Here is a 25,194-nt window from a genome sequence, read left to right on the forward strand (position 1 = left end):
CATCTACACCAGGGGTTGGGTTGGCATAGTTATGGCGCTCACCGAGCACTGTAGTTATGTTTTCCTAACTTTTAAGTGCAGACCAGGCCTAAGAGGGAAGAGTGTGACCTACTGAATCACCAGCACCAACTTCTGCAGTACCCTGTGTAGGTGTTCATTAGAGCTCTTCCCTCCAAATACTGACAACACCCACCCCCGTTTATCCTGTGAGATCTGATGACTTCACAGCACAATACAGCTTCAGGCTGAACAAACAAACAAGGCGGCCATGGGAATTCTGCATCTAATTTGCTGAGCAGAGCACTGAAAATGTATCCTAATATTTTCAAAATGGAAAAAGTTATGCAAAATAAGGAGAAATTGTATTTAGAAATCTAAAACTTACTATAAAGTACACCCTATCTAGAAAATCTAAAGATGGGCAAAAGCCAGTTTTTAAAAGTTAAAAACTATTAAGAAAACTGGTTACACTTCCATGTAAATTAGTTAAATAATAGTGCCCTCCCCAGATTCCACCCAACACCCTCCCCAATCAAATGAACAAAAAGCCATAAATTAGTTCCCAAATCAGGTATCATATTATTCCATGGACTCTTCCATTTGAATTCAGGCAGCATGTGCAGAAAACTACCGTCCAGCATACACTGTGTGTGACCTTTTCTGGCAGGCAAAGAATTTGCATGTAACAGCAAAGTAACGTAACTGCTGATGATATGATTCAGAGTGAACTTTAGTGAGCTAAAAGAAAAGGAGTACTTGTGGCACCTTAGAGACTAACCAATTTATTTGAATGAGCTGTGAACCTAAATGCAATGTGTTTTAATTAAAAGGAAAGAGGGACTTAAGCTGTAACATTTGGATCTGGATCTGAACTTCCCCAAAGTCAGAAGTTAGGATTTAAGTCTTTGGATCAGTCCCATCTCTAATGATTCAAAGAACTTCAGAACAAAGAGTCTTGGACCAAAGAATTCACCACCACCACCACCACCACCCCACCTTTAAAAAAAAAAATACAGGCAAGGTAATATTCCTGTTCTCATACCTCCACTATTACCTTATCAGATAGGTGGTACAAGCAGAATTTCAAGGGCCAGATCTGCTCTAGAAAAACTGTGCTCATTGCCAGACCAAAGGTGAGGGGCAAGGATGGCTTTAAAGGCACCTGGTGGCAGCCGGAGGCCAGTTTGGCTCCCAGATATGGAGTAGCCTCAAGGTTCAGTTACCACTGTAGTAGTGGCACCCTTAGGTCTACTCTACTCATCCAGGATTGCCAGAGCACAGCCTTCCCTGGCCACACCGCTCCAACCCCAGAAATCCCGTTACACCAAGGGGGCTCGGAGCAGGTCATGGAGTGCTAGCTCTGTTGGCTTTATACCACCCAGGGATTCTCTACACAAGGGGAATGCTCAACTGCCCACTTAGGGCAGCCTTCCATCTGCTTTATATTGCCTGATAAGTTTACATTTTCTAAAGCCAAAAGGGAGAGAATGTACATTTTTGAATGAAAGCTGAGATTCTGGCTTACAATTAAACAGTACTGAGAAGGAGGTTCAGGAACTTCTACTTTCTTTGTCTCATAATGCAAGAGACAGGGGACAATCAATGCAATTGAAAGGCAGCAAATTCAAAACTGATCAAAGGAAATATTTGTCGACACAATTCAGTTACGCTGTGGAACTCATTGCCACAGCATGCTGCTGAAGCAAAGAATATAATGATTGAAAGAGACATGCATATGGATAACAAGAATATCTAGTTATAATAAATCTTTTAAAAGAAGTTTGGGAAAGGATATAAATCCTCTTTTGCTTAAGGACCTAAGCCAAACTGTAACTATTAGGGATTCGGAGAAGACCTTCCTCTCCCAGACTGCACAGATTGCCCCACTGCTGCCTACGGCAGGGTATTTTGCACCTTCCTCTGAAGCCTTTGGTACTGGCCATAGTTGATGACAGGAGACTGGACTGAACAGACCACAGATCTGATCCAATCTGGCAATTTCTATGTTCATATGTTCCCATATCTAGATCCCCCAAATTAGGGCGGGGGAACTATGGCTGCTGACTTCACAGACCTCCAAAGGCAGGTTGAGCTCATTTTGAAGACAGAGAAAAAGATAAAGACATATTAAGTTCCCATATATGCAGCAAGTCTACAGCAGAGCCAGAAATAGCACCTAAGAGTCCAAAATCTCAGTCCTCTGCTCTAACCACTTTCCTGGTCCTACGTGTAATGACTCAGAAATGTTAAGTACTGTGTAAGTGCAATTTAACCGGAGATAGGAGGGGATGAAGTAGAGTAATTGCAGGTACTTTTAGTCTTGTAATTAATCCTTATGCTTACAGAAATATATCTTACAAATCTGTACTTACTGGATCACCTCCAGAGGCAAATGAGATGGACTGCATGTGGTGGTTGGCAATAATCTGAGAAATACAAGCAGTCAGTTAGGAGTGCCCATGGGCTGTGCATATAGAAAATACCAGATAATAACCCCGCAGAGAAAGTAATACAGGGCCTAGCTCATGAAAACTTGATCCAATAATATGTACATCATATAATTTTCCTATGAGGGAACTTAAAGATGGGAATACACCCAGAAACATCAGATTCACATACAGTACAGCACAATCTTTTACTTCTTAATTCCCAGTAGCCATTAGGGGGTTTTCAAAATGAATTCAGCTGTTGATTTTTTAGATGATTAATAAGAAACTAAATATTAAAGTATTTGGATATTAGGAGAATTGGGGCTACGTGAGGAGAGAGAGAGGTGGCTTTACAAATCCGGGATTAAAGTTAAAAGCCAAATGAGTTCAGTTAAATGTCACTGACAGTTATCCATAAAGGCACACAAGAAGTCAGCTGATGGAAGAATATTTTTCTGAACAGGGCTCTCCGATGTTTGTGGTCTGATGATATTCAATCTCTATACCAGTACAGTTCTTTTATTTGTCATAAATCTCTCTAGCTGGATCAGGCATCAATTTTTCTTAGGTTCATGCATTACCTCATCACAATGAACACAGAGTTCTTTATTAGAACCAACTGCAATTGATTAAGCAAGCAGGCAAACAGTGAAATGTGGTGGAAATGAGAACTGAATACATTGGATTTTCAATTTACCAACATCCATAAATAGGGGCTAAAAAGAACAGTGAGACAGTGCCCTGAATTCCCATAATTCAAATTAACTGAGAAAGCATTAGTACATTTGGGACCAGATTCTTTAGCTGGGATTTGGTCCTTGTGCACTCTTGAATGGTGCAATTCCCCTGGGGTAAAGAGAACTCTCCTGGTGCCCTGCACCTTTGCTTCTCCCCAGGTAGGAGACATCCAGAGTGGGGGAAATGTGATAGAGTTCCACTCTGCCCATGATTATCTTTCACTTGCACAGGGTCAACTCTACTAGAGACGCTTTGGCAATGGCAAAACTTAGAGCTGCCTGGCAGCAGCTCTACAATGTGTGACAGCCAGGGCTGGCCCACAGAATCAGGGAGTTAGAACCTAGCTCCCGGACACCACCTGTTCCGTGAAGAAGAAAACCTAGCCCTGTATCAGAAAATACTAAAACCAGTACAAAAGGTTAAGCACAACTAAGGTGGTCATCTTAGGGAGCTGTTTTGCTACTGTGATCCAAGAATAGAATCACATCACAGTTCCAAATCAGACCTCAGCCCCATAGGCATATAGCTCCACATATCCTGCAGAATCAGCAAATGCGTGTGATAAGTAACGGACAAGACAGACATTAGCACAGCCTTAACCCGGCTTTGGACAACTGTGCACTAGCCTAAGGGCTGCTCTAAGTTTTGATAGCTGCCTCTGGCTGCAGGATCATTGAGGCCATACCCTGGGATTTCCAGGAGGGGGTGCTATGGGAGATCCCCTGGAAGTCAGGTAAGTAACTCTAGGGCAGCTTTGCTCCAGGGGAACTGACAAACCTCCCTAACACAGGCCAGTCATATGACCCATTATGGTTATTAAATATTTATTTTTGATAGTGATAAGAGACTCCAGTCTGCACTGCAGCCCTATTCAGCACCATTCAAGTGAACAGGCAGAGGTATACACATATACTCACAGAGACACTGTTTGTCAAGTGCTATGGGATGCTTCCAGATGAAAGACACTAGTATAAACACAAAGTACATGTGACATCAAATTTCTCCACCGCTTTTTCCCCTTTAAATTCAGAGGCCAATTCTGGCTAATCTTTACAAGGCTTACAACCTAAACCTGAATAGTTTTGCTTTCCCTGTCGAGCACCTGTTTGTTCTTAAACCACAGCTATCTGCACCTAAAAGAGGAAGAAACATTAATATGGATGGAAGGATACCTCAGAAAACAGACCTATAAAGATCCTACCTGCTGGGTATCAACATTCATCAAAGTAAGGCTGCTCATGGAGATGATCAGTTTTATATTCATGCCAGAAAACTGAAGGTTACTTTTGCCAAGCACAGAAGACAGAAATTTAACTGGAGGCTATAAAACAAAAACAAACAAACAAACAAACACTGTAAACTTCATGTATCTCAGACAGCCTTATACCCAGGTCAAGTAGATTTTATAACCTACGATTATCATTTCCAGAATTTGTACAAAATAAAGACACAGATGTTAAGATGTTGATCATACTCAGATGGGGCTTTTAAAGGTAAGAAGTACAGGCTATGATTAAGATTTCATCATATCTGTATGCAACATTCCTGTATGTTAATAATGATAAACTAAAAACTTTAAAAAGCAAAACACCGAAGAGCTATGTTCGTAAGTGATAGAGCTGAGTGAATAATTCATAACGAGTAATTTATCCACTTAATTCTGCTTCTTTTCTTGGGGACAAAATGTTTCTGAGTCAATGAGGAAATTCTCCAATGTATTTGTTTCCCAGGTTATAACAAAAATGTGGTCAGTGAGAGTTATCCTCCCTACGGCACTCCAGAGTTCCTGACAGAAATCTACAACTTCCAATTAACATAGGGCAGCACAACATGGAGTGCTAATATCACTCCTCCCTGAATCAGTGAGGGATGGTGACCACTGTCCACTGTCATCCTGGTAGTTTTTAAACTTTTAATCTAAAGAAGATCATCAGGGAAAAGCCGCAATTAACTCAGTCTCCTTACTAATCAAAAACTCTGTTTTGTTTTTCAATCAAAACCTGATTATGGCAAAGCCCTGGGAATTGGGATATCTGGGTGTGAACAGAAGCGTCAGGCAGGGTATTAACCTTTTAGGGCTCCAGGACGCAGTACTATTATTGCTTATCAAATAATGAGTAGTTTTAAATGGTGTATTGTAAATATTCTTGTTTATAACATGTAGTTGAACTAAATTTGCATGAATTCCATGGTGGGCTGAATCCTGCTAGGGAATCATCTAACCCATAAAAAGCAGCTATAAAAAGGAAAACATGTCCCACTAATGCAATATTTACCTTCCGTTTTTTTATAGCTCCATTTGTTCCTGATACAGCTTCGCACAGTCGGCTTATTGCTTCCCTGCAGAATAAAAAAGACAGCACAAACTATTGACCATTTAACAAGCATCCGCTACAAAAAGGTCAGGAGACTGGTGATTTATAGGTTTCAGAGTAGCAGCTGTGTTAGTCTGTGTCCGCAAAAAGAAAAGGAATACTTGTGGCACCTTAGAGACTAACCAATGTATTTGAGCATAAGCTTTCATGAGCTACAGCTCCCCACTGTATTTTTCACTGCGTGCATCCGATGAAGTGAGCTGTAGGCCATGAAAGCTTGTGCTCAAATACATTTGCTAGTCTCTAAGGTGCCACAAGTACTCCTTTTCTTTTTGGTGATTTACAGTTCCACCCTTAAACATTTAAGGCTTCTAGCAGTTATCTTAGTTTGTTTTTACTGTCCACAGTACATGGTGAATATTTCACAGGAGCAGTAGTTGTGTCTGCCTAGACTCCAAAACTGCCCCAGCTGGTTACACTCCCCTACCTGATGGCCAGGCTAGCTAGTTTGGGTGTATGCTGTACCTTACCAAACTCAAACTACGATTCTCATGGGCAGCTTCTGCACTAGAAATTTTGTAACCTTTTTCCAGGAGTGGTGGCATCAATAGCGCAAGAGCTATTGTCTGTGGTGCTAGATTTGTCTAAGTAGGAAACTGCCCTCTGTAAATCTCAGATGAGTCCATCTCTGCTTCAGAACAATGTATATGAGTCGCAAAATTGGAATCTGGATTTCAAAGCTTCTCCTCTTCAAATGTGGGGTAGTTTGGATCTTGAGTTTTGATGTGGTGCATTGTAGAAATAAGGGCCAGAGGGGAAATCCAGAGCTGGCTTCTGCTTCTACTTGTCCTCTCTCAAGGTTTTTCAGCTCTGAGTATCAGTTCAGATTTCTTTGTCTAATAGGAATTTCCCACGGTAAAACCCCTTTTCTCACTTTCAAGTATTCTCTTTAGGCACTTCCCATTTATGAAAGCAGAACGGAAGGGTATAACTCATAAATCACTTACAGTGCTTACTGGCCTACATCAAAGACAGATAAATTACACACTTCATATAGCAAAGTGGCATGCTTATTTATTTTCCACACTTCAACAAAGAAACTTCTGATTTAAAATCACCCTGATTATCACATTTAATATGCAATGTAGCATTTAATTATCCTGATCCAGGATGGCACAGTTGCTGGGCAAAATAATGTATCTTGCTGAAGGTCATTAACATCTCACTTACTGATGACTTAATGTTTTGGAGCCAATGAAAAAAAAACCCTACTACAATGAGAGGTATTCAACACAAGCACATCTTATTTTATTGACCTTTTATCTGGGGTCTGTTTTAGACAGCGTGAATATGACAAAATGTCAGCTCAGTCTCAAAACAGCAAACATTCCAAAATCAAATGTAATCCCCTTGTCTTGGTAAACAAGCAATAGTACATGTGAGTACAGCAACTTAGCTATTAAAGGACCTGATCCTGTGAAGTGCTGAGTGCCCTCTGGTCTCATTGACTTCATGAGACTTAAGGGTGCCAGTTACCTTGCAGGAGGTGCTCAGCTTCTTGCAGGATTGGACTCAGTTACTTCCATCTCCAGCTGACCTCTGGCATTGGGGTCACAGGGGAAAGATGAGCTGTCACCTTAGAATGTTATAAACTAAAGGTGTGTATGTTGGTGACTTTTTTGTATTGCATTGCAGATATCCAGGTGTAGAGCTATACTGTGCAGAAGACGGAAGCTAAAGCCCCCTTGAATTGCTTGTTTTGATTACTGCCAAATCAACCCAGTGTGCTTGTCATCTTCTGTATGTGACGACTTTAATTGGCTCCTAAAATGAGGCCAGTTTGCTCAGGCGTTTTCAGAACATTCATCGATCCAAAAAATCCTAAAAACATATTAATCACAACAGTGCTCAGGGCCAGATTTCTAAAGCCCAGACTCCCTATATGGGGGCAAGATAAAAGTCAGGCCAGGGACTCATTCCTGACCCCAGCTACTTTAGGACCATACACTGTAGCTTCTTCTGTGCTGGCTCTAAGGGTGTTAGTACTTGATGTTAATAACACAGTTGGCTTGGTATGGCTTTTCCAACGGTTTCATTTTTAAGGACTCCATGACATAGTCACAAAAGAAGAACTAAGTGAAAAAGGGATGCTTTGAGCTTAGGTGAGAAGAAATTTAGATGGGCTGTGATGACAGAGAAATTCACAAGGTGGCCACAAATGGAGTCCTATTGATAAATGTGTCATTAAAAACCATTGAACCCACATGTCATTTTGCAGAAGAAAAGAAAATCTATAACAAATTTCCTTCCATCAGTCTCTCCTCTTTACTGTATATTACCTACCCTGATTAGAAGCAGTGATCTTGCACCAGCTTCTCAATGGAAGCAATGAAAGTAGATTTTTTTTCCCCCTCACATGTCTGCTTTCCCTCTACCAGAAATGCAGCTAAACTGAAAGCTACATAGCTCTGGCCCAGAGTGTTTATAATTTCTAAAATACTCCAGGAATAATTTGAACTCTAGCCTTCTAGTTTTCATAACCGTAAGACAAATAGGGCGACAGAAGCTCATTGTAGTTTATTGCTTTTATATGTTATTTCACCGGAGGTCTTCTTTTTAATTGTGTCTTAATACAATTGTTTATGATGTACTGCAGGTGATGTGTGGACTTAGTGTACAGGTAATGAAAGCATTGTGGGTCCAGGGGCTAGGGTACAGGACTAGGTCTCAGAAGACAGGAGTTCTGTTCTATTTGCTGTATGCATTCTGTATAACCTTGGACAAAGCACTTAACTTCTCTGCACCTGTAAAATGTGGATAAAGATACTTAGCCACTTTTGAGAAATGTTTTAAGATCTATTGACTATAAGCCCTGTATCAGAGCTAAGTATTATTATGGCTATTTTTTTTTATTAGAACGTCCTACTTCAAGGCTGAAGAAGAGAGGGATTGAGACTTGTCTACTTATACCCATGCAGCTCATTATAGCACTGGCACAAGATCGTTCCCCTTTTCCTCAACTCGTTAGACTGCAACTAGTTACAATGTGTTGCATGAGCCTTTTCCCAGACACCCAATTAATCCCTGGTAAGAGTAATTCAGTTGTAGGAGGCCACACCTCTCATGTCAGATTTTTGTAAACTCCTACTTTAGTACATCAGCATGCTGGTAAATGAAACAGCTCATAAGTTAGCTCTAATACATCTTCTTCCACAGCAAATGGCAAGAAGTGTGATCATTCAGTCATTTCTTCATTAACATTACTCCTAAGGCTTTGCTTTAATGCATTCTTGTCATGTCTATGTCATATGTATCTACCCCCCCTCCCCGCCCCCAAACCTTTACTATGACAGTCAGGACCTTAGAGGCTGTCCCAGGTGAATTATAATTTACACAACTGAATTTCTATTTTTTGTCATCTCTCCTACACGCTCACAAGAAGAAAACATATGAAAAAGCCTATTGGATCCTTTCTCTGTTCTTGTTGTTTGGTTCTGGCCTCTCTTGACAATTGTCAGGAATGCACAGTCTGTAGCATAAACACCACCACTCACATCTGGGAACTCAAATATTCCAAACCACGGAGAGGCTTTTGCACTCACCAATGAGACAAACACTCACACATTTGCACATGCCTGAATGTGCACATTTGTATGAAGGCCCAGATGGAAGGAGAGAAGGTTCACATTATTTAAAGACATTCAGGGAACCCATTTACCTGCCATTTGACATGTAAAAATCCAAATGACACATTGTAATGGTGAAGCAGGACTTTTTCATGATGCACCTCTGTACTATACACACGAGGCCTCAGGAGTCAGTGCATGCAGCTAGAGAACCACTATTCTGATTCCAGTGAATCATTTGACACTTCACAGCTGCATATACATTATGCCTGTATTCTTTTTTCACATGAGGATTATTTACTAATCATTATCTTATGAAGGATCATTTTCCATTGCACCAATTCTGGTTACAAAGGCATTATACTCTTGGTGTGTCTCTGTGCCTTGGGTAATTTTCTTAAAAAAACCAAAACCAAAAACCAAAACAAAAAAACCTGTTACAGGCTGTCTCTCATCTAGGAGAGATCAGGAAGTAAATTAAAACTTGCAAGTTCAATTTTGATTTTTCCAGTCATAGTTTATTATTCAGAAAGGGACAAAGTGGTTAGGAAAGTTGGCTACCTTTGAGAGAGAGAGCGTGAGAGAGAGAGAGAGCTCACATGCACAGATACGTGCTGAGAAAGCTCAGTTTCAAAAAGAAAAAAATAAAATACAAATTAAAAAAAAAATTCAAGAGAGTGAACATCAATAACAGCCTGTGGGCTTCAGTCTCAGAGTCTAGTCCAATTAGTGCTTGTGGTCCAGTTGCATTAGGAGAGAAAGCAATTGGTACAGCAATAATGCTAATATAGAATTAGTACCGATGGAGTACAGTCCATCAGATAAATTGCCACCTGGAGAATAGTGTAATGTCAATGATGGCTTTCAAGCTAGAGAAAACCAGACATACCACTCAACACTACCAATGGCAGCCTCAAAGGGTGAGTAGCAAAATCCCAGAGCTTAGGGAGAGCTCGTAAACATACACTGGAACAACCTACTGCAGAACCTACACTTCAGGAGGAGATGCACACTTTGGGTATGACTTGCAAATAAGCTGAGCATGATACCTGAATGGGCCAGATCCTAAACTGGTGTGAACTGATAGATCACCATTGGTTTCAATGGAAATATGCCAATGTGTACCAGCTCAGCATCCAGCCTTATGGGTTTTGAACATTAATGACGTTAATGTTCAACTGAACTTTCATTGTAAAGGAAATCTTGAGTAATTAAACTTAAAGGCTATCACGATTAAGAAGAGAAGTAAATTCAGCGGATATACTCTGCAGGGAATGAAAGACTTTGGACGGATGAAAGTGGAAGACAAGCACATGTGCATTTCAGCAGACTAAACAATGCATTACCATAGCATGGGCCAAGCTCTTAGCAATGAGAATTGCCAAAACAATCACCTAGTTTAGAAATAATAAGCACTAAACCCTGCAAGCCATGGTGAGAAATACAGTTAGGAAGGCCAATAAATGATTAATATGAAAAACCTGTGAGATTCCTAGCCACAAAATCAACCTTTAAAATGGTAAAAAAAAAATAAAAAAAAATGTTCATCTTGCATTCTAGGTCAGTACTAAAAGAAACCAAACTGGCCTGACATCGTATAAATTAACCAATCAGGGTTATTAGCCTACTTCCCAGCAGCCCCAGATTTTGCAGGACTGTCCATCTTCGAGCCCCAAACCCCCTGTCCTAGCTGAAGTGACTCAGATCCCACAGGGCTGGTTCAGCTTAGCTCCTGGCATTGTGACCTGGGCCCTGGAGCATGAGGTTGCAGTGCTACTTATTCAGATTTGGCCTGGTCTGCTGTCCACTCCCTGTCCTGCAATGCCTGGAGCAAGGAGCCAAGCCCAGCCAGCCATGCCGGGCAGGAGCCAACACTGCAGGGTAAGGTGGAGTGGGCTCTCTTTGCAACTCCCCCCTCTGCAAGCGCCTCCCATCCCCCAGGGCAGGACTCATCTTAAAATGTTGGGAGGCATGGACTAGCCCAGAACACCGAGGCTGGTTATATAGCAAAAGATGCAGAGACACTGGCCAAAATCAAAAACAAGGAGATTTGGCAACAGATGAACGATTGGACTCTTCAGCCAGGACAGTCTATACAGAATGAAGGAGTCCAAAGCAAAATTGATAACAATAGATCCCAATCTTGTACTAGAAAATGAAACCTTGGGAGTACCCATCCACACAAGCAATTTTCAGCAAAGGGGAACAAAGCAAAAGGAGGATAATTACTCAGCAGTTTCCATTACCTGTACTGTTCAATGTAGAACGCCTAGTCCCTTGTCTCATGTATTGGCTGCTGGGTATCCATGGATGGCATTTTAGATGATCTAACCACCTTTCCAATACATAAAATAGTTTCCTCAAGCTAGCCATGATATGTCTGGCTTTAATTTGAGTAATGACATATTTTACAGCTCACTAATATTGTGCTAAGTTGCTTATTTCAAGCACATCTAATGTGTAAATTACATAATAATGACATACTTTTAAGTTAGTAACAAACTTTACAGCATATGTGGCTGCACATTTATTTTGATAGTTATGAAAAATAAATAATGGGATAACACCTGATTTATATCCTAAAGTATTTCTAAGGTACAGTACAATTCAATAGGACAAATATAATTACAACATAAATTGCACCATAGATTAGAGAGAAGAAACCACTGTGGATATACCCCTGCTATGATGAAATAGCACTTGTTATATTGATAGATTTCTAGAAGCAAGTTGATTTTAAGTTGCTCTTTCAGGAACACATTTTCAGCTGGCATCAAACCAGCCTCCAATTTTGTACCTGCCATAGGACATACACCTGAATTAGTGGATGTAGATGTGATAGTTAGGCTTCCAGCAGTCCAGTCCACATATGCAAAATGGATGGAAGTGCAGTTGTGTGGACAAAAGAACTCGTATGTACATTTTTACGCTTAAAATCTGAGGCTGTGACTGAAAATGCGGTCCTTGTTATCACATTCGGAATGAAACGATGTGATTCCACTTTACACTCTACTGCAGTTTTTCCTCAACTGGTGGGTCCCGAAAGGCAACCGAGGGGCTGAGAGGGATTGAAAATTTTATTACAGTCAAAAGCAAAGAAAATCTTGTTCCCAACTTTCTGCACACCCTTATCCGTCCAAGTTAAATATTCTCTATCAACCTCTCAAAACACACACACACACACACACACACACACACACCCCAACTCAATAGGCTTATCATCACTGATATGTTTTTAACTCTCACCTTTTCTAATAAATATAAGGAGGTTGTGGAATTTTTCTTTTTCTTTTTCTTTTTCTTTTTTTTTTTACTTCAAATAGGGGGTAGCCAATCTGAAAAGGATGAGAAACACTGTTCTACAAATCCTAGGGTTTCAGCAGCTCTGCTATCTGCTGGATTGAAGGCATCTGAAATTCTAGGGAGCTTAACAAAAAAAGGTCAAGCTAGCTGGCTGCTACAAACCTGTTGAGTGGAAAGCAACTTCCCAGCTGTGTGGGACTTGTTCTCTGGAGTCTGACTCTCTAGAAGAAAACTTGTTGCAGAATTTTATTTTATTTTTCCTTTTAATTTAAAGAGAAGAACTCACAACAACAGTAGACCACTTTGTTTATTGTTTCTCCAAACGAGAGTAAAAGAAGAGACGTGGGCTGATGTAAGTGAATAAGAATGCTGTTGAAATTTGCTTTTAAGCATCTAAAGGCCTGCCTACGCCATCTAACAGAAACGGATTGTGTGGCTCAACAAAGTAGAAAGTAATCATCCAAACAAAGTCAGCCTTATTGAGCCGGCCATCCCTGTCACCCCACTGCAGATGCCCTTAGCCCCAACAAAGTTGCCTGGCCATTTTCAAGTTTACAAGTTAATGTAACAATCAAAGATCCAGAATCTCTTCCCTTCTTCCCATAAATGTCCAAGTATAATTTCTAATAATGAGCTTGATTTATGAGCGTGCGCTAGGAGATGTGTAACAGGGAACTAGCCAGAGGGCTCAGTGAAACCGTGAAAATGCATGTTTATAGTACAACAAAGAGCGGGCAACTGGTTCATGTGAACAAATGACAAAGATTATTCACTTTCCACAGAGTGGGGCCCCAAACTAAAACCGTGGCTCTGAACACTCTTGGACCTTTGAGGTAATTCAGTGACAGACACATTTTGCACACAGCCCTTATTTTTATAATGGGAAGAACTAAAAACCTGTTGTAACCAATGCTGAACCTTGTGGGTGTTTGCATTCTGGATCCAAATAACTTGATTTGAGCGCAACTATAATCTCCATGGGGAAAAGCATTTTGCTCTGGAGAACAACATGCGCTAAACCCTTATAGGATAAGCACCAAAAAGAAGCAAGGGGCAAAACCCCCTCTATTACTACTTTTTTGGTTTAAGTGTGCAATCTAAATATAATTTTAGAGCACAAATATACATAACATTTTGAGATGTATAAGAGATCATCTGAATGCGCAAGACAATTTTTCATTTTTCAAACAGGCCAAGAGATTTATGGTTTGGAGTATACATCAATACCACGATAAATCATCCTATTTCTAACCTTCCAAGAAACTGATGACATCGACCCCATATCCTGTCCTTTCAGGCATAAGGCACATGACTTGCTCCGTTAATTTCAGTGGAACTAAATAAGCCATCCAAGACACCCTGCGGTCCCTTAGAACATGCCATATGGAATGTTAGCCTTGTTGTGTGCAGTGAATTTAGTCAGTTTCGGAAAGCAAGTTCAAGCCTCTAGGGTATACACTGACCTTGATGCAGAGTAGAACATGCACTGATAGAAACAGAAGTTAAGCATGAAAGTCCAGTCTCACAGCATGCACATGTTCCCTTTGTAAAGGAGTAGCAAGGGCTTGTCTATATGCAAATTGCCCTAGTTTAGCTAAAGGTGTGATATAAAAGTGATTTTGCTAACCTGATGAAAAAGGGAACAAGGACACTTTAATCGATATTTAGCTTACGTCAATTAGGGACAGGTTTAAGCGACCTTGAAATAAGTCACTCAGACTGAAATAAGCATATCTGTAACTAAACAGGATTAAAAACCTACATAAATTAAGCTAGCGCAACTTCTGTGGATACACAAGGCCTAAGTGCAGCAAATTCAGGGAAGAATAAAAGCAGAGGAGCTCCAGATTCTTTTTTCCAGTCTAGGTCTCCTTCCCGCACAGACTTACGGTGAGCTATGCCTCGAAGGGCAGGTCTACAGAGCAGCTGGGAGGTGCAATTCCCAGCTCAGGTAGACATACATGCGCTAGCTCTACTGGTGCGAACACCTAAATGTAGCAATGTGGCCGCCGCAGCACGGACTTGGGCGAGCAGCCCAAGTATGTACCCGGGGGTGTTGGGTGGGATTGTACATGGGTGGTTACCCCGAGCCACTGCCTGTGGCTGAGGCCACATTCCGATGTTCAGCATGCTAGCTTGAGCAGAGCCATCTTGTGTACGTCTTGCCAAGCTGGGAACCACACTTCCCAGCTGCAACACAGACACACCCTAAGAGAATCCTGTACCGAACTCTCAGTCCGGGGGCAAGAAGGGAGAAGGTGGCTTTAAGACACCTCTGCACTGTCTTGATCCTGGCCTGCTATCAGAGCTGGAGAAGCTCCTGCTATAATTTAATGAAGTCTTGGGGACATGTCTGAGTTACTGCAGCCTTCCAGAGCTGCCATTGGGACTGTAATACTAGGTACTGTGGCCACAGCCTGGACACATCTCTCCTACCCTCAGCCCCACCCCCTACGCCAGGGTTGTGTCCTTGGGAGGCAGCCTTACAACTGTCTCCACAGTTGCTGTGCTTGGGGAATCTTCCCCCAGCCATGTATAGCAGGATCAGGGCCCCATATACCATTCTGGCTCTTTTCGGAGGCACAAAGGGGCCTGAGCAGGGGCGAGGATTTCATATTCTTCTTCCCCAGTCAGTTCCCACCTGCACACAGAGAGACTGATCCTGACAACCACTCAGGAGAGATCTTTGTCCTCCTCCCACTCCCATGGCAGAAGGTGCAAGGACTCTGAAGTCAGTCCAGTCAGCCTCAGCAAAGAGCACATTGATACTGCTCAGCCATGAGCTGCACAGCTACTTAGCTGGTTTGCCTCTCTCTGACTCATTGTTGCCTCTGACCCCAAGATCTTTCCTTCACCTGGCTCGGAGGAATATTAAAAAAATATACAAAAATGACATGCATCAAATCCGCTCCCCCTGCACAAAGTCTGAGTAAATAGGCTTTGCACAGGCAAAATCTGCAGGGAATGACACTCCAGAGCACACCTATGTAGAAATTCTACAGCAGCTAGTGCCCCCCACCTGGTACATTCATTATTATTGATCAGCACAGATGGAACCACCAGCGCACTATAAAGACAATTCCTGCTCCTTTGTGCCTGTAACTGTAACCCAAGTATTTTTACTGCAGCATTTGATGTGTGGGTGTGGGTGTGGGGGGGTGTATTGGTGGAGGGAGCAGGCAGGATTTTAAGTCCAAAGAAAGGGAGAGAAGCAATGGGGAGAAGTCATGGATTTTAGCATATTCTGTGTCTGCAGAACAGGGCAACTTGACTAGAAGGGTCCAGAAACATCCAGACATAGGGTGTGGCAGTTACTGGGCATGTTCAGCAGCTGTTTCTGAAGCTGGGCAGAGGGTTTTCAATAAGGGCAAGGAGTCTTGCAGCTTCCACAAATTCACTGACAGCTGAGTCAGTCAGAGCTCACCATGGGGAAAGTTTATAAATACAAAGGTTACAGACAGTCCTAGAGACTTAGCAGCATGCAAGACCAACGGATGTTGTCGGCTGTGGGGGCGAGCTCCCAGCACCGTACTTGTCTGGATACAGGCTACGGTTCCTATCTTACAGCAACTGAGAAGACCAGTCATCTTGTTATCCACATGCTAGCTGTAAGGATGCCCAGACTTTTCTTTGCTGAAAGCCGCTGAAGAAGTGCTGGGAAAAGAACTGAAATTCTGCCATTCTTCTCAAGCCCTGAAGAGTCCCGGTGACACACACACAACATATCAAGGCCACGTTATAGAAACTAAGAAATCATCTCTGAAAGAAGATCATATGGGAATGTGCCTGTGTGTATTTTAGTAGAGAAGTATAAATGTTATGGTGAAACCTTGCATGTAAACATATGTAACAAAAGCACAGTGGGAAAGTCTATATAAGAAACAGTAGATTTGGTACTTTATAGATTTTATTTAAGACGTTACTCGTAAATGATTCCAAAGACTATTTACAATGTGTTTTGTGTATTAAATATTTGATTGCAAAGAATCTGTATGGTTCCCTCTCTCAAACTGTCTGGGATCTATTAACGCCTACCCACAGGGCTTTACATAAAATAGCCCTGAGGTTTAACTCTGTGTAAGACTTTCTGAAAAGAGAGCGCTCTAGCCTATGTTTCAGCAAAGAGTTAAGCTGCTGTACAGGAAGAAGGGGAGCGTAATAGGTTATACATAACATTGCCTGAAACCGGTGGGTACACAGCCAGCTTTGCCTCCACCGCTGCTGTGCGCGCTACTGCGGATACCCGGCTAGTTACATTCGTACTAGCTTGGTGAGCGTTAGTGTGAGTACGTGGAGATGAGCAGGGACACTCACCCCCAGCGTGTAGTGTAGATGAAGCTTAGACACACATTTTGGGGCTGCAATTTTGAAAAATGCTCCGTTGTGTAGAGGAATGCTATCAAGGTAAAAAAATCAAATCTATTTTCCCGTTTGCAGATACCTCAGATAATTAAAACTGAAAACATTTAAAATAGCCGGTATTTTTGTACGTTATTTATACTAGTTTCTCAGCTAGGAGGAGGAGAATAGACTAATCAGTTTTCTGTTTGCATCTAGTTAGTTGCTAATCTATTGACCTTCAAATTCTGCTGCACTAGGCCAGCATTAGGGTTGCAGACATGCTTTAGGTTTGCACTTCTCTTTCACACACACTGCAAGGGGCTGTTTTATTTTCTTTTTTAAATGTTCTCACTGGAATTTTTTAAAGTAATGGAAACATGTCTATTGTTAAGTTTTAACATTGCTCATGTTTACAAACCCTAAAATTTGGGCCAGATTGGACTTGGTGAATTTCCTTTAAACAATTAATTGCTCATTATTTTCCAAACAATCCATCAACAGCTCTAGTTTGTAAGTGTAATGACATACTCCATGGCATGCCGTTGTGAGATAACCTCACTTTTTGGCTTCTAGAGCTACTGAAGACGACAATTTATTGGTCTGAATGCCAAACGCTGACTTCCATGAGCCAATGGAACGGCACATACGTTTTCGATCTGTGAATAATTAGCGCGAGGGAATTGTATTGATAGCACAATAGCTTTTCTTTACTGTACAAAGCCAGGAACTGGGCTGGCTGTGTGCATAAGTTGATTATAAGTGCAAACAGCTTCTAGTTTCAAGTATGCACAAATCAAGGCTGCATTAAAATATGGTACACAGGAGCTTTAATGATAGACTTTTAACACCAAGACAAAAAGCAAACTTGTTTTTTGGAACGTATGGACAATATACGAAGCAGGGAAGCTAGCTCAGGTCACAGCAGAGATGAGATGCTACACCTTAAACAGCCTGGGTGTCAGCGAGAGCAGATGGACTGGATCAGGAAGATTAACAGCCTTTGGAGAAACTTTGCTGTGTTCTGGATGGAATGATGGACAACACCATGAGGGTGTTGCCATTCTTTTGAAGAAGAGAGTGGAGGTCCATCAGCATCAGACTTATGAGAGCCAGAATGACAGGGAAATGTAATAATATCACCCTAATTAGGTGCTATGCTCCGAAAAATGACAGTGATGAAGAAGTAAAGGACAAATTCTACCTTACACTACAGGCAGCATTAGAGAGAGTACCATGCCATGACCTAACTATTATCACGGGAGACCTGAATGCCAAAGTTGGTGAGGACAACACAAACAACGACAGAGCAATGGGAAAACGTGGGTGTGCCACCATGAATGAAAACAGAGAGAGGCTTGTTGATTTCTGTAATATGAATAACCTAGTCATCGGTGGAACCCTGTTTCAACACCGTGAAATCCACAAGCTGACATGGTGTTCTTCAAATGGCAGAGATAAGAACCAGATTGACCACATGATGACCAATGGCAAATGGCGACACTCACTGACAGATGTGAAAGTGAAAAGAGGTGCAGATATTGGCAGCAACCATCACCTTGTGACAGCCTCCGTCAAGCTAAAACTGAGAAGTGTGGGACAAGGAAGTTATGACATTGACAAGCTAAAGTCCTCTGAAATACAGAAAGCCTTCATTCTGCAGTTAAAGAACAGGTTTCAGGCACTTGCAGACCTTGATGAAGAGGAGGGGAATGCAGATGAGGAGATCAACAAGAAGTGGGACAAAGTAACAGCAATTTATAAACAGAGCAGTGAAGCCTGTCTAGGCTACAGGCAGAAGAGAGGGAAGGAGTGGATTACACCCAGCACATGGAACTTCATAGAAACCAGACGAGCCCTGAAGAAAAAAAGGTTTAGACACAATATCCCAGAAGCAAAAGGACAAATACCACAAGCAGTATAGCAAGGCACACTGGGAGGTCAAACACCTTGTGAGAGCGGACAAACGACATTATATTGATAATCTGGCAACACAAGCAGAGGATGCAGCTGCTTGTGGTGAACATGGAACCGTCTACAAAATGATGCGGGTTATCAGTTGTAAACGGCAGACACCAACAAACAATCTTATCAAGGAAAAACAAGGCCACCCACTAACAAAAGAAAAAGAACAAGAAATATGCTGGACAGAGCATTTCAAAGAACTGCTGAACAGGGAGCCACCTAAAGAGGAAGCAAACATCCAGGAGGCAGAAGAAGATCTTGATATCAACACAGACATCCCAACTAAGGAAGAGATCATTCAAGCCATCAAATCCTTAAAAAACGGGAAAGGTCCTGGCGAGGATAACTTGAGTGCAGAATTTGTTCAAGGTAAATCCTGAGTTAGCATCTATCCTGGCCCCTCTATTTACATCAGTCTGGGAAAGGGGAAAAAGTGCTAGATGAGGTTATAGTGGTTATAGTGAAGATACCAAATGGGGTTATAGTGAAGATACCAAAGAAAGGAACTCTCAGTGAGTGTAATAACTGGCGTGGTATCACACTTTTATCTGTGCCAAGCAAAAGTATTGTGTAAGATCACAGTTTAACATATATCAGAAGCAGTTGATAGCGTTCTCAGAAAAGAGCAAGCCGGTTTTCAGAAGGGCGTGGATGCACAGACCAGATCTTCCACTCTATGAAACATAATAGAACAGTGCTTAGAACGGCAACAGCAGCTCTTCATAAACTTCATAGACTTTGAGAAGGCTTTTGATAACATTCACAGGACCAGCCTATGGCACATTCTGCAGCCATATGGAATCCCTTATTTCAACTTTACGTGCAGTGTTGATTACAGTGAGCTCAGCTTTGAAGTCAAAACTGGAGTACGTCGGGGTGTGTCATGTCTGCAATCCTCTTCAACATTGCCATCGACTGGGTAATGTGGCATACAACAGAAGACATGCTAAGAGGCATTAAATGGACATCCTTCTCATCCCTGGAAGACCTGGACTTCACAGATGATCTCACTCTCCTATCACATACCCAACACCATATACAAAAAAAAACAACTCGACTTAACGCATTCAGCCAGCAAATTGGACTGAAAATCAACCGCAATAAGACAGATATCATGGCCTTTAATATTGCCTCACCATCACCATTACAGAGAGAAGATTATGTTCTCACCAGTGTAGAAACATTCACATACTTGGGCAGCACCATCAGCTAAGATGGTGGAACAAGCCAGGACATCCAGAACAAAATCAATAAAACCAGGAACGCCTTCAGGAGCTTAAATACAGTCTGGAAATCATCAAAATATAACACCAAAACCAAACTCAAGATTTATCAGAGCTGTGTATTTTCAACAGTACTTTATAGTGCAGAATGCTGGGGAATGAGAAAGTATGACATGTCCAAACTGTCTTCATTACATACAACCTGCCTCAGAAAAATCCTCTGTATCTTTTGGCCCAGAACAATCTCAAACCTAGATCTATTGACACAGTGCAGCCAAGAGGATATGAGCACCATACTTGCCAGGAGGCATTGGAGATGGATTGCCCACATGTTTTGGATGGAAACTGAGTCCATCACCAGAGTAGCAATAAGATGGACACCTGAAGGCAAGCGAAAATGAGGCTGCCCGAAAAGAACATGGCAAAGAGTTGCAGAAGCTGAGCTGAAAACCTAGGGCACAGCTGGGGAACCACTGAAAGACTTGCCAGAAACAGACAGGAGCGGAGGAGCTTCGTCGCTGCCCAAAAGGCCAGAGGCGTAATGGGAACATGATGATGATGATTTTAACAATTTATTTTTCAAAGGCAGAGGCTCACCTCCAACATTCCACTTCATACAAAAGCCCCATTTAAAAATGATGCAGCATCTTATCAAGAGACTCAATATCAGCGTTAGCAACTTCACTTATAAGATAGATTGGCCAAATTCAAACAGCTTTGTAATTTTTCAAGTCCCCTTTCCTTAATCTTGATTATAATAATCCCCTGGAAGCTTAAAACTTTTCCTTCATGTTTCTGTCCCTTCTCAGCCCTGCGCAAACACAAACACACTGAGGAGCAGAAATGCCCCTTGGGAATTCCTCAATATATAGGTGGTGTGGTTGGGTGCCAGAAGCCTCACTCACATTCCCTGACTCCCCAACATAAACTGGGCTGGGGAATGGCTTGGGATGGGAGGGAGCATATCTGGGGCAAAGCCAGACTACTCTGGCTAGTGTGGCTGCAGGGCAGCTAACTGGCAGCTGGCCTTTCCAGCAGCCCAGAATCTTAGGCCTGGTCTACACTTCGGGGGGGAGGGAACAATCTAAGTTACGCAACTTCAGCTACGTGAATAATGTAGCTGAAGTCGACATACTTAGATCTACTCACCGTGGAGGGTCGACTGCTGCTGTTCCCCCGTCGACTCCGCCTGCACCTCTCGCTCAGGTGGAGTACAGGAGTCGACGGGAGAGCGCTCAGCAGTCAATTTATCGTGTCTAAACTAGACACGATAAATCGACCCCTGGCTGGATCGATCGTTGCCCGTCAATCCTGTGGGTAATGTAGATAACCCCTAGAGGGGCAAAGGTTGGGTGGGCATAGAGCTACCTGTCCGCACACACCTAGGCTGTGCCTCCTGCATGGGGCAGCATAGAATCTAACCCCAGCTGTTAAAGGGCTTTACATGAGCCATGCTACTTCCCGATAAGGAGTTTCTTTTGAAAGGGAAAAGTAGCATTTATTTTGAACCTCAAACATGTGCACTCACACACTTATATACACTCACACACAAATATAGAGTAACATGGACTTCACAGATAGGTAAATGAAAAATAAAGGAAAGGAAATTCTGGCCCTTCCCAGTCCTGTCACAGTATCTTATTAAAAACACTAATGCCTTACTCCAGAAGACTGAATATCAACACCCATCCACTTGATCTGTAGAGGAAGTTACAAACTTACAAAGATAATATAACACAAAGTATTTCACATTTAAGCAGCCCTAAGGGAACTCTACTGAACCCTGAGGAGTGATAACATGGTGGTTTTTTATTATTGGCCAAACCCAGAGGTTTAGTATCTAGGAACAAACTTTTGCTGATCTGAAGCCTGGAAATTAAGGCCTGCTATGCACTAGAAAATGGACAGTGTTTCATACCCATTGTCCAGCCTAACTCTTCTCAGACTCCATGTTCAGCCCTGCTTGGCTGCTCGTGTAAACTGGGCCAAGCAATGCTACACACCTAATAAAGAATTCAAGACTGGGACCTTGCTAGACAGAGGGACCAATCGCACATTCCATCTCGGATATTGAACACATTTTGGTCTCATCTGCATCCAAAACCAAGCGTGAAAGAGGAGGGACCTCAGGATGGGGACTCTGTGTGGTGGTGGTGATGAACACAGATTATTTTCTAGTGCAGACACACCCTATTGCGATGGTCAGATATTTTAGATCACCATGTGAGAAAACACAGGAGTCTGAAGAGAAAACCCACATCTAAGGCTTTGTGTAGCAATTAACATTCAGGCTTTGTATTAAGCTGGATGTCAGTCGCCCACCACTTACCTGGTGACTTGTGTCCTGGTGCCAAAGTCCAGAGACCTCATTGACTGCAACACTTCTATACAGCCCATGTACTAGAGTAGAAATGGAGAGCAAAAAAAAAAAAAAAAAAATCAAAAAAAAAATCACAGCTATTTAAAAGAACACCTTGAAAAACAGAAAGAGGGTCACAACTGGGTGCAGACATAATTTTGGCCCTTTAAGGACATTAAATAGATGTAGAAACATTTGTACAACTGTTTTCAAATCTACTCATCAATATATATTTTATTTGATTGAATAATGTAACTGATGAAACAAGGATTGTAAACAACATAACATTAAAAGGAGGCAGGGCAATTGCCACACACAAAAATCTAACCACCTCCCTCTCCTCGACCCTACTTATCATTGGTTATCTTATTTCAGTTTGTGACAGTCCACTAGGTTTACCACTGGACCATGAGGGATGTGTGAAAGGCAGTGGTGACATTTATACATTAGCAGAAGGGCCATATGCCTTAGGACTGTCCTGCAGAATGGCCAGGCAGGGAACTGCATGTCACTCCAAATAGGACAGCATGGAGGGAAGTATTGGTGAGTACAAGAGGAAGGGCCTTTGGATCCACACCTGTGCAGATTCAGTGGCTGGCAACCCGCATATAGGGTGTTGGGAGAGCAGTGGCTGGTATTCCAGTCCCCAGCAGCAGGTGTGGAGGGACTGTATCATAGAGCACCAGCCTGCCCCTAGATCAGTGGATGAATTCTGTCCCCTCCAATCTACAGTACACACTTGATTTCCTGCAACAAAGCTGATTCATATGGGCTTTGTACAGGGGTAGGGGTGAAACAAAGAACTGTCAATCAGAACCTATGTGGAATCTCAGGATGTATTAGCCTAGGGATTCTTTGATGGTTACATACGAACCTATGGACATTTCTAGCTCAGTACAGTATGTAAGTCAAAGCCACTGACTGATATTACTTCACTCCAAAACATGTACAGTAGAACCTCAGAGTTACAGACACAGACACCTGAGTTACAAACTGACCGGTCAACCACACACCTCATTTGGAACCGGAAGTACGCAATCAGGCAGCAACAGGGACAAAAAAAAGCAAATACAGTACAGTTGCATGTTCTTCCGGTGAGTTAGCCACATGACTGTCTCTTCCTGAATTAAAGCCTCTGTTTGGTGAATGAAAAGAACTAAAGTAAGGAGATTATGGAATATTCTCACAGAAGCTACAGCTGACACTAGCTTGAGGATTTCTGAAATTACTGTTACAGAAATATTTTTAGCGTACCCAAGTTTTGTTCTGTTTTTTAATTGTACAAAGTGGTATTTCTGCTGTTGGAAACTGTGACATCGTCCTGTAGGGCTGTGATTTAAAAATTAAAGGAAGTAAAAATCTGAGTTATACATTGCAGCATTTATGGAGAATGGGGTGTTCCTTCGTAAGAGCTAACTAATGAGAAGGGGAGTAGCTAAGCATGTTGCTCAGAAAAGTATTGTAAAAGTCTGTTTTCAGGCACAGTTTTTAAACTCCATTTTCTCTTAGGAACAGAAATTCAGTGAGCTGGCCGGCGACACTCTGCTTCCTTGGATGAAACGAAAGATTCAGAGGAGGGAGTGAGTCATATGCTGGGATCATATGATGATGAGTAAATTCACCCTTGCATTCTGAACAGATGCGTGGGAAGCTACTCTAAGCAAAGATGAAAAAAATCAATACTAGGTTTTCGCAATAAATTACCCTGACTGGAGCTGAGCTGATTCACAAAAGATGACTCCTTACTTAAAACCTGGGTAGAGGAAATGCATTAATATGGCAGCTTCCTCAGTTCCCTGATTTGTTTACTGTCCATGAGTGACCTGAAGATACATGATCAATAAAGTCTGAATCTCCAAATCTCAGGGGGAAAAGAGCAGGGAAAAGTGTAGAAAGAAGATAGTGGCCAGGGTCCAGGAGAAGCCGGTCAAAGAGAATGGGAGAAGCTGATCAACGGGAATGGGAGGGAAATGGAAGGCTGTGCCCCAGTATTCAGGAACTTGTGCTGAAGAAGAGACCTGTGGAGCAATCAAAAAGGGACTTAAAGGAGACTGGAACCCCTGCTAAAATAAAGCAAAAGAGACTGCCCTAGGAAGTAAAAAGTGTGATGCCTTTGACTTCGGGTCTGTCTACACTGGAGCTGGAGGTGTCACTTCTAGTGCAGGTAGACATACCCACACTAGCGCTGATTGAGTAGTGCAGTACCAGTAGAAGTGTAGCTGCCATGGCATGAGTAGCGGGATGGGCTAGCCACCCAAGTACCTAGGTAGGGCGGGGGGTCTTACCCAAGTGTTGCCCTAACTACCCTCTTGTACCCCCTCCCACAAAACCCCCTCACCTGAGTTTACTGGTGCTTGCAAACTGGGCTAGCTGGCGTGGATGGGGAAGTGGGCAAGAGCCTGGGTTCTGCTTTCGCTCAGGCTGGTAACCACTTTGCAGTGAGGATGCAGGCTCACTCATCTGAATGCCAGTAGTCACCCACTGCCTTCCCACAATTCCCTTCATGCACCCAGAAGGATGGGCAAATCTCCCACATTTCACTGGGAAAGAATAATTGAGCCACTCAGATTACTGTACCACAGGGAACCATGGAATATGTCCTGAGAAGGCCTAATGATACTCTCATGGGAGTGCAGCAGTAAGAAGGACGGAGTAACAAGTAACTTTGGTAGGGCTTTGCATTGTAGCTGCTCAGACTCATGCTAGGTTAAACCCAGGTGCAAATCACCTGAGTTACCTCAGCAGTGAAGAATCGCTGTCTGACTCAGTTTGGAAGTGGAGGTGGAAGCAGTGGCTCCATGAAATAGCCACCTTGGGTATGGAAGGAGTTTGGTTGGAGTCGGAGACTGCCAAAGGTTTGCACAGGCCAGCATTCTCCTGGCTTCCCCCTTTTTATTT

The 25,194-nt window shown here is 42.4% G+C and overlaps 1 protein-coding gene across 2 annotated transcripts in view; it reads right to left on the reverse strand.

Annotated features, from left to right (window-relative positions):
- The window catches only part of SHC4 (SHC adaptor protein 4), a 51,478-nt gene that overhangs the window by 16,264 nt on the left and 10,020 nt on the right, over nt 1–25,194 (reverse strand). For both annotated transcript variants that reach the window (XM_078854464.1, XM_073303952.2), the window contains exons 2-5: nt 22,267–22,337; nt 5,444–5,507; nt 4,369–4,488; nt 2,373–2,426 (exon numbers count right to left, since the gene is read on the reverse strand). In XM_078854464.1, coding sequence (XP_078710590.1) covers nt 2,373–2,426; nt 4,369–4,488; nt 5,444–5,507; nt 22,267–22,337 — 309 coding nt within the window. The remainder of the gene's footprint in view (nt 1–2,372; nt 2,427–4,368; nt 4,489–5,443; nt 5,508–22,266; nt 22,338–25,194) is intronic.

The sequence above is a fragment of the Lepidochelys kempii genome, chromosome 10 (assembly GCF_965140285.1).
Source record: "Lepidochelys kempii isolate rLepKem1 chromosome 10, rLepKem1.hap1, whole genome shotgun sequence".
NCBI lineage: Eukaryota > Metazoa > Chordata > Testudines > Cheloniidae > Lepidochelys > Lepidochelys kempii.